The sequence below is a fragment of the Myotis davidii genome, unplaced genomic scaffold (assembly GCF_000327345.1).
Source record: "Myotis davidii unplaced genomic scaffold, ASM32734v1 scaffold8, whole genome shotgun sequence".
Lineage (NCBI taxonomy): Eukaryota > Metazoa > Chordata > Mammalia > Chiroptera > Vespertilionidae > Myotis > Myotis davidii.
In genome coordinates this window covers 628,290-638,918 of record NW_006299520.1, presented here as the reverse complement: position 1 = coordinate 638,918, position 10,629 = coordinate 628,290, and the positions used below count along the sequence as shown (strand labels likewise).

At 47.2% G+C, this 10,629-nt stretch overlaps 1 protein-coding gene across 1 annotated transcript in view; it reads left to right on the top strand.

Moving 5' to 3' along the window:
- POU2AF1 (POU class 2 associating factor 1) overlaps positions 1–6,917 on the top strand; it is a 23,576-nt gene extending 16,659 nt beyond the window's left edge. The window contains exons 2-5 of the mRNA XM_006775229.2: positions 2,310–2,440; positions 2,971–3,013; positions 3,096–3,361; positions 5,903–6,917. Of these exons, the coding sequence (XP_006775292.1) occupies positions 2,310–2,440; positions 2,971–3,013; positions 3,096–3,361; positions 5,903–6,217 (755 nt within the window). The 3' untranslated portion in view covers positions 6,218–6,917. The remainder of the gene's footprint in view (positions 1–2,309; positions 2,441–2,970; positions 3,014–3,095; positions 3,362–5,902) is intronic.
- Positions 6,918–10,629: the final 3,712 nt, after the last annotated feature.

Genomic DNA, 10,629 nt, shown 5'->3' with positions numbered 1-10,629 from the left:
CTTGGTATGTGCCCTGAACCAGTGATCTCTTGGTTTCTAGGTCGATGCTTAACAGCTGAGCCACACCAGCCAGGCAAAAATAGCATGTTTTTAACATCTACTATATGCTGGATATGGTTTGGGGAGTTTCCCATGCATTATTTTAGTTAAATCTTCACAACTATCGTGTGAAACAGGAGTTATAATCTCTATTTCACAGATGAGAAAATTGAGGCCCAGGGAGGTTAAAGAAATCATCTGAATACAGGCATTTTTGGTTCTCAGGCACATTTTCACTGCTTCTTAGAACAAAGGTGATGGCGCACAGGTGGTCCTGGGGCACAGGTAACAGGTGGGCTCCCTCTGCTATGCTCTCCCGTTTCAGGCTGAATTCACAGTTGTGAATGTTCCATTCATGCTCATCTCTCCCACTGGACTGCGAGATGCTTGTGAGCAGCGGCCACACCTATCTTCTTCCATGCTGCATTCCTAGTGCCTAGGGACATCTGGAAGAATGAATGAATACCAGTAGAGATCCCTTGTTATGACATCGCAAATTAAAAAGAGAGCAACTCATGTCCTATCAGGATGTTGGAGGAAGTTTCTTGTATTGCATCAGGAATGAATTATTAGTGGTTCTCACGTCGGTACAGTTTCCGAAACACCTGAGGGATTTTTATAAGTCCTAGGATTCCTAGGCCAACATTAAATCCCCAACATTAAATATCCAGGTGCTGGGCATGGGTACCTGTACTTTGCTTTATGACTTGGCCAGGTCCAAAAGCCCCAACGAATGCATCTGAGTTTGGGGTTCTCTGACTCCACGTCATGTGTTCCTGGGGCTCTGAGACACCCCTTCCCACCACTTCCTGTTGCCTTCTCCACCTGCTGAGCCCGGAGGCCAGGCCATGTGTGTGCCTGGAGCACAGATGGAGGTCTGGTGCTGAGTCGGGCACGGGAGCTTATCAGCTGGGTATTTACCGAGCAAAGTTCAACCCGGGCAGTGCTGCGGATCCGGATTTAACAGATACCCAGGCTTCCGGGCTTTTGATTCAGAGCCCAGTCCCTGTGGCCCTTATCGGTGGATGATAATGAGTTCTAAGGGCCAGTGCTGCATGTCACCCTGGGCTGTGGATTGTCGGGGCAAGCCGATGGCTGCTGCAGACTTGCTCAGCCAGGACAGAAAGGGCCCTGTTGAGCTCCACGCTTTAGTTTCCTGGCTTTGATGACAAAAGGCAGAGGGGACCTTCTCTCCGCAGCAAGCCTAGAGACCCAGGCACATGGGTCACCACTGGATGTTTGTCCTGTACCCCGGGAGCCATGGGGAAAGTGGGAACCGTTTGCTCCAGCCCATTGTAAAGGCCCAGGAGAGGGGAAGGGAAGATGATTGACAGATGGCACATTTTAAATTATCACCCAATCAATGACTCAGCAAATAACTTACTAAGCTTATTATGAATACGCCACTTGGGAAGGTTTAGAGAAATAAGGTACAATATCTGACCTTGAGAAGTTTAGAATCTAGTTAAGAAAAAAGATAACTAATTATTACATAGCAGACTAAAATGTATTGAATGCTTACTCTGCATCAGATTTTATATTAAGCATATACTATGCTTCCCATTTACTATGTCAGTGATTCCGTATAAAATTCCTTTAATAAGAAATTGTAAGGTCAGAGCACAGGGAGGTATAGTAACTTGCCCAGAATCACACAGCTCTCGAATGTCACAGAGGAAGGTTAAGAGGCCTGTGCCATCTGACTCCGAGTCCCTGCTCTAACTGTCATCCTCTGCTGCCCCCTGTGATGAATACTAACCAGGTCTGGACAGGCTTGAGAGGCAGTAGAATGAAACAAGTTCTGTGGGCTGCAGGGGTCAGCCAGGAATGGTGCACCAGTCTTGGTTAGGAAGAACCAAGGGGCTGAGAAAAGTGAGAGGGAATCCCGACCATGTGACATCTCAAGCGAAGAATAAGCGGTGAGACAGGCAAAGAACACGTGGAGAAGTCTAGATAGACCTGGCTGGAGTCAGGGTTTATGTCACAGGCGGCGTGCACAGGGTTGGAGAAATGGATCACCCATTGGCATCACCCTCTGGGGCCCTTACTTGAGACGAAGGGGCTCGGTGTTAATCGTCCGGGTGGAGGGGAGCCACAGGGGGCTGGGCCAGGAGGAGTGACAATATGGGAGAAATATGCTAGGAAGGCTCATGTGGCCCTCTGCGCTCAGACGCCGCTTAGGTGAGCAGGCAGAGCCTTGAGGAGAGAGGTACTTTGAGGTGGGAGTTGGCCGAGAAGGGAGATGAGCCCCAGGGACACTGTTTCCACAGCCACAGCGCCAGATCAAGCCCCGGCCCCGGCCCGGCCGTACCAGGGCGTCCGCGTGAAGGAGCCAGTGAAGGAACTGCTGAGGCGGAAGCGTGGCCATGCCAGCAGCGGGGCGGCGGTGACACCGACCGCGGTGAGGGGGCCGCGGTGGCCGGTGTGGTGGGGTGGGATGGGAGAGGTGGGGCAGGAGTGTGCTTCCTTGCCCCATGGGATGCTCATGGGGCACGAAGGCAACCCTTGCCATAGTTATGGCTGCCAGAGAATGGACTTAGGGTAGAACAGGTTGGTGGGTTCATGAAATGGGATGAGCGATGCGGGCTGGCTGGCTGGCCCACTGAACGAAGCTAACGCCTGAGTGAGAGAATGGCTCCCACATCCTGGTGCGAGTTGATCCCCATGCCCCCACCCCCCACCCCCAGGAAGAGGGCAATACCAGTTCCCCAAGGGCACAGCCTTCTTGCTAAATGGATACAGGAACCCCTCAAAAGTGTCGCTGGTGGTGGTTGGGATGGGGGCAAGGCCATCCCAACAGGGGATGGCCTTTTTGTTCTAACAAGGCCGATTCTCCCTTATACCTCCTGCCCTGGGGCCCTTGGGGCAAATTTCCTGCAGGGGGCGAGTTGGAGATGGCTGAACACTGACCCTGGTCTTCTTCCCCCACAGGTGGTGCTGCCCCATCAGCCCCTGGCCACGTACACCACAGTGGGTAAGCGCTCCCCACAGCCCTGGCCTCCTCCAGGCCCCTCATCTGGCGGCCCTGCAGCTCTGTAATTTCCTTCTTCCCACAGGTCCTTCCTGCCTGGACATGGAGGTCGCTGCCTCCACCGTGACGGAGGAGGGGGCCCTGTGTGCCGGCTGGCTCTCTCAGCCTGCCCCTGCCACCCTCCAGCCCCTGGCCCCGTGGACACCCTACACTGAGTATGTGTCCCATGAAGCTGTCAGCTGCCCTTACTCAGCTGACATGTATGTGCAGCCGGTGTGCCCCAGCTACACTGTTGTGGGGCCCTCCTCTGTGCTGACCTACGCCTCCCAGCCACTCATCACTAATGTCACGGTATGTCACTCAAAGGTGGGGCTGAACCAACCCATGTCTAGGGCACTCTTTTAGAACATGGCTGGCTTCTTGATTCTTGATCTTTCTTGTTACTGATTCCCAGGATAATTAGGTCACCTAAACTCACCTCATCCTCCTGGGAGACCTGCTCACATTCCCATTGACCTAAAATATCCTCCACAAAGAAGGCTATGGCCTCCCTTGCCATGCCCTATGCTCCTCGGGGTTGGATGTCTGCTTCTCTGTCCTGAAGCATCCCTGCTGCCCTGTAAGCAGAGAATAGGTTACCACTTGAGATCTTGATGGGGTCTCCTGCCACAGCCAGACTTTTCTTTCTATTCAGATAAGTGAATGGGCGATCATTCCCTTAACAATGGGATTTACCAGAGATTTCTAGGCGGAGCAATAGGCGATACACGTTTTCAGAAAAGTGTACTTTTGATGGAATCTGATCCACCTGTAGGTCAGAGTTTTTGAATTAGGCCTCTAATGTCAGATGGCTTGGGTTCAAATCCCTGGCCCTGGGCTAAGTGACTTACTTTTTCTGAGCCTTGGTGTCCTCATCTGTAAAATGGGAATACTAACAAGAGAGTTGATGTCAGGATCAATGGGATGATGCCTGTAGAGGTCTCAGCCTAGTTCCTGGGCTTAGCATAGCTCCTGGCATACAGAAAGCACTTGATTAAGGCCAGTTTTTATAATTGTCTCAAAGTCGACCAACTACATTCACTAAGGGCTGCCGTTCAAGTGCTCAATAGGAAAGGAATGGCCTGTTCCCAAGAATGAAAGAAGGAATGGAAATAGTTTTATGTGAATGGTACCCATTTGATCAAAGACCTGGGAATCCCCCAAATGTTCAAGAGAAGAAAAGTCCTCTGGTTACAACTGTGTCCAGCTTTAGTCTCAAGAAAACGGGAGGTGGACTTGGGGCCTCATGAGTAGTTGTAGAGCCCACCTTGATGATGAAGCTTGCTTTGGTTCTCTAAGACTCCTGCATTTCCCTCAGGGTTAAGTGTTATCCTGATGCCCCTGCCCTTCAAGTCTCATCCAGACATGGCCTGCAGGAGCCCTCCTACCCCATGCTCATCTGATTACCCAGCAAACCGGTTCTGGGGCCTGGATGGTGGTGGATAGAAAGGAGTTAATTCAACACCTTTCCCAGGCAACTAACTCATTTGCATATCAGAGTGCTTGGGGTGGGAGTAGGGGTGGCAGATTTAATGGTTCCCAACCATTTCATGACCAAGGATTCTTTTCATTATTTATCCTTTCATCATTCCCACCTCCTGCTTTGAAAGTTTCTGTGTATCAAACAAGCTATATTTATTAAGAAATAATTTATTTGTTTTGCCACTTTGTAAATTGACTCATCAAAGCTGGTTAGAGCTACCCAGTGGGCACTGCTGATCAGCAGGAGATAAGATCTGTTATGGTACTGGGTTGCTGTAATTCTATCCCTGAGCAAAAAAACCTGCAGTTGTATTAGACCCGCATAGGTTTATAACTCAAAAGTGAAGGGTTTCCTTTGGATTTTTGGAATACTGAAAATAATAAGCCCTTGCTGGGAAGCCAGAAGGCCTCTGAGACCCTTTCCAGCTCCATCATTCCATAGGAAAAAGCCCTTAAGCTTTTCTACTTAATCTGTGGTCCCTGGACCAGCCACATGGGCATCAGCGGGGATCTGAATAGACCTGCAGAATCTAGGCTCCACCCCTGACCTCCTGTACTGGAATCTCTGTTATAACAAGGTCTCTAGGTCATTGAAATAAGCTCTTCCTAAATAATTATAATAACTTAGTCTCAAAAACATGGTGGCAACCGGAGAGAAATATGACAGGGAAGGCAGGAGTGGTAGAGGGAGACTTTGGCCTGTCACACATCATTCCATGCAGAGATATTCCTCTTCCATCTGCTTCCTCAGTGATGGGAGATAGTATGTCTCTCTAGGAGGCTTGACCTGGGTTTGTAGGGTGGTCCTGTGCAGGTGAGAGGCATTGTTTGCAGAGTCCCTGGGAGGGTGGCCTTGATGTTTAGAGGTCTCTGCAATGGCCATAAGGGCCCAGCTGACACATAGAGGACAATGAGGTCATGAGAGGTGAGTGAGCTGTGTTCTGCTGGCCCAAGGGGACCTCAGAGTGCTGCTGCTGCTGTGTGGAGCCAGGACTGTCTTCATTTGTGGGTCACACTGTGCCACCTTTGTGATACAGCTACTATGCTATGCAGCAGGTTTATTGTTTAGCATACAGTATTTTCATCAATTTCAGCATTTCTGAAGTTGGGTTGCATTTTATATTCAATGAAATAGGCTTCTAATGGGATAGTAGCATGAGCAAGGACTTGGAGCTAGTGAGTCACAGAGTAAGGGGTACAGCGTGTGTGAGCCTCTCCTGTCAGGGAGGCTTTGAGTGGGTGCAGGTGGAGCCCCCCAGAGTGAGACAGCAGGAAAGAGCCTAGTTGAAGGGAAACAGACCCCCTAGAGGACAAGGGTGGCAGTGAATCCTTCAGGGCTGCTAACCCTTGGTCCTGTGTCTCCCATCGCAGACGCGAAGTGCCACCACACCCACAGTGGGCCCCCAGCTGGAGGGCCCAGAGCACCAGGCACCGCTCACCTACTTCCCGTGGCCTCAGCCCCTGTCCACGCTGCCCACCTCCACCCTGCAGTACCAGCCTCCGGCCCCAGCTCTGCCCGGGCCCCAGTTTGTCCAGCTCCCCATCTCCATCCCTGAGCCAGTCCTTCAGGACATGGAAGACCCCAGGAGAGCCATCAGTTCCCTGACCATCGACAAGCTGCTGTTGGAGGAAGAGGATAACGATGCCTACGCGCTCAACCACACGCTCCCCGTGGAAGGCTTTTAGGGCTGGCTCCCACCTAAGAATCCTGCTCCCTGAACCTGGGATTGTACCTCAGATTTCTATCTGTATGGAGTAGCCATTTCATAACTACACTTTTTATCCCAGAGTAGAATTACAAATTGACATCATTCCTCTCTCCTTCTTTGTTTCCTTCCCTTCTTTTATTCCTCTCTTCCTCTCCCTTTCTCATCCCCTTCCCCCATTTCTGTTCCTTTTGGGGAAGGAATGCTAAGGATTTTAGAGGGAATATTTGATGGCATGTGTTGCAGATCTGTGGTCTGGGTGTTTTCATTTCTGCCATGTTTCTTTCCTGGAGACCACCCTTTTGGGGTGCTCACTCCTTCTAGAGCTGCCCTCTGTCATTTTGAAATGTATGGGGTGCCCTGTGGAAAATGGCCCTGCCAGCACCTTTGAGAGCAGACCCAGTGCCACAGTTCTTGAGCCCTCAGTTCCCACAGTTGCTCCTCTGTATTGCCGTTCTCAGCATTGGCCAGATTTGCAGTCTGCACAGCAAGGTCTTGAGGCCTAAGGCCCAGGAGGTGGGGGAGACAAAGCAACACCAGCCCTGGTCGGTGTGGCCTGTGGTTTGAACATTGTCCTGTGCACGAAGGGGTTCCCAGTTTGATGACTGGTCAGGGCACATGCCCCGGTTTCAAGTTCAGTCTCGGTCAGGGTAGGTACTGGAGGCAGCTGATGGATGTTGTCTTTTTCTCTCTCTCTCCCTCTCTCTCTCTCTCTCTCTCTCTCTCTCTCTCTCTCTCTCTCTCTCTCAAATCAACAAAGACATATTTTTTTTTAAAAAAAGGGATGCCAGAGTGGGTTGGGGCATGGTCAGAGGACAGAGGAGGGATGGGTACATGGTGTGTGTATATGGGGTGTGTGTATGTGGGGTGGGAGGGGGATGTGAGGGGAGGGGAAGGTTGGGTTTTGCGGGATAGTAGGAGACTTGAGGAATGGTTTCACTCCAGATTAGTTGGTTATTAAGAATAAACTTAAGAAAACTTGCCTTAAGTGGTTTTGCTACTCTCTTTGAGGAAACTTGCAAGGAAAGCTGAGCTCTTATAAACAGGAAGAGGGGTGTGTCTGGCTGCTTCTTCCATCAGACCCTCTGTGGTGCTGTGTGGAGGCCCAGACCCACTGAAGTGGCGACTGCATCCTGGTTTAGTGCTGTCACATGAGCTTCTGTGTAGTGTCCTAAAAGCTTCCAGAAGCCACCAACATCTGGGGCCATGTCCTCTTCCCGGAGCACCGTGCTTCCCGGGAGCCTCTGGAGCCTCGGCCAGAGGACGGTTAGATTTCATTTTCTTTTTTTGTTGTTGTTTTTTGTTTGTTTGTTTTTTTTAGCTGGAGAAACATCAGATTTGCTGGGGCCTGGGAACAGTTGTCGCTGGGAGTGCTCAGCTCCTGACAGTGGCTGTGTGCTTGGGGACCTGGCACATCTGTCCGCTAATGACATCATTGTCACTGTTAGGCAGACACATCAGTTGGTGGAATCCATGTAGAAATAATGGACTTTTCTGGGAAATGACAGTTTCTTTGACACCCCCATTTAAAATGAAAACTGGAGAAAGTTGCCTTTAAAAATTTTTTTTTTCTGCTTTGGGTTTACTATGACCCACATTTTTCGGTATCTGACTAAACTCCTAATACAAATATCTTGAGTTATTTTTATTCATATCTAATTTTTAGATGTAGAAGCTTAGGTAGCATTTTAGATGATGAAATTCCATCTTTGTTGCTAGTGATGTAGGGCCTGGTGATCATTAAGTACCTTGGTTTCTTATAGAAAACACTATGCAAGATTTTTCAGAATTTGCAAGTTTGAGAATTTGAGGGGGTGCAGAAGCAATCTCCAGAAGGGAGTATAAATTGGCAAAAACTGGCAAAGAAATAAAGTATTTCACGTATTTAAATGGTGTCCTTTTTATTGTTGAGGTAAAACGTTTTGATTGCCGTAGCCCATCCAGGTTTCTTCCTGGTTGTTTTCTGCTAAAATGGAAACATTTGCAATAAAGACTTGCTCAGGCTTTTCTGTGCTGACGTGTTTTATTTCTTATCAAATCAATCCCCCTTTAGGCGCAGGCCCTGTCTGCTGGTGCCATTATAGGAAGGAGCACCACAGAGGGCCTGATGGAAGAAGCAGCCAGACACACTGCTCTTCCTGTGTATAAGAACTCAGCTTTCCTTGCAAGTATCCTCACCGGCCTTATTGATTTTGCAACTTGATCTGTTGCAAAGTTCTCCCAAGCAGAATATGTGAGGCTGGTAGGTGGGTCTCCAGGAAAGCAAGGATCTGAGGAGAGGAAGGAAATCTTTTAACCCTATTGCTCTTCCTGTGGGTCACATTCCATGAGTAACTTCTCATGACCCTGGGTGTCCAGGGGTACATTCAGCCAGTGGCATTTCCACAGCAGGCTCTTAAAGTCCACCAGTCAGAACCCTAAGGCAGGTGATGTGATGCAGAATGCTATGCCTGCAGGGTGCCAGCTCATAGAGCCATCACAATGGAATGGAAATTTAAACCAGCTGGTCCCCTCTAACACCAATCCTTTTCCTGGTGATTTTCTGAGTTCACTAAGAGCTTCTTAGCTCACTGCCTTCATTGTTAATCTTTACTGAGTAATAATAATTATTTTTAATAATCCACCTAATTCTTCCATAGCTCTTGTTTTCAGATCTTATTGTGTTTTTTTTTTTTTTTTTATTCTCCATATTGTTCATGATCCAGAAAAAAAATATATGGAAGAAAAGGGATTTGAGATATTTTTTCCTCTTAGTTATTTTTTAAAAAGTCCTCATTGAGAATATATTTATACGAGAGAGAAAGAAAAGGAAAGAGAGAGAGAAACATCAATCAGTTGCCTCTCATATGTGCCCTGGCCTAGATATGTGCCCTACCCAGGACTTGAACCCGCAAACTTTTGGCGTATGGGATGATGCTCCAACCAACTGAGCCACCTGGCTGGGGTATCCCTACCTTTATTGGGGAAGACCTTTTAAAAATGTGAAGGAAATCTGAACCACTTGATCAGCAAAGTGAGGAGCGTGTAGATTGGTGCTTTACCAGTGCTGATCCCTGAGTCTGTGCAGCTCCAGCATGGCCTAGAGGAGCAGGAAGGAGATGAGCATGTGGTGTGATGAAGAAGCTGGATTCCTACTAAAGAATGAAATCACATCAAGTGGCTCAGATTCTCTGGACATTAGTCTGCGCCTGCCTCAATGTGGAAGTTAAACATAAATTTTTAGAAATCATAAATCATAGATAACTTATTTCATATTAACGTACTTCATTTGCAAGTCAAATATGAGGCACTCAATAATTCCTCATTGAGCCCTGGCCAGTTTGGCTAAGTGGACAGAGCGTCGGCCCGTGGACTGAAGGGCCCCAGGTTTGATTCCGGTCAAGGGCATGTACCTTGGTTGCAGGCACATCCCCAGTGGGGGATGTGCAGGAGGCAGCTGATCGATGTTTCTCTCTCATTGATGTTTCTAACTCTCTATCCCTCTCCCTTCCTCTCTGTAAAAAAATCAATAAAATATATTTTTTTAAAATTCCTCATTGAATTGAATTAATTTGGGAGGTTCTCTATTACATTCCTTTTAGGAAATACTCATGTGGATGACTGCAGTTGATTACAGTGATGTCTCCTTCGCTAGACTTATAGATACATGATGCTTCTCAGATTTTTTTTCTGAGTTTTTGCTTGGGTAGAAATCTTTCATAACTGATGCTCTTAATCTACTCATCAGTTCTTCCATTAATAGCTGTGGTTTCTGTAGAAGGGCTTTCAATTTTTTTAAATTTTTTTAATGTTGGTAAGAACACTTAAGAGATTTATTTTAGTAATACATTTTAAGTGTACAATATAGTATTGTTATATATAGGCACAATGCTGTCCATCAGATCACAAGAACTTACTCATCTTGCATAACTGAAATTTTATGCCTGTTGCCTGTCACCCCTTAATTTCAGCACCTAAAAATGACAATTCTATTCTTTGCTTCTCTGAGTTTGACTACTTTAGATGCATCACATAATTAGAATCATGTACTTTTTGTCCTTCTGTCAATAGCTTATTTCACAGAATAATTATATATAATGAAAAATTATTCAACCTTAAAAAAGGAAATTCTGCAATATGTGACAATATGTGACAACATCTATGAACGTTGAGAAGAGGTTCATACATTCATTGAACACATATTATTGAGCACCAACTCTGGGGCTAGGTAGGCATCATGAATTATTACAGATTGCTACTTTGAAATAATTTTCTCTCAGTGACCTTATTTTTGATATGTACCCATTCTTATAGTATATGTATATCAATTTACTTATAAATTATATCTCTGAACTATTTTGTTAATATAATATCCATTATAAAACAGTCATAATATAAATTTAAAAATATAAA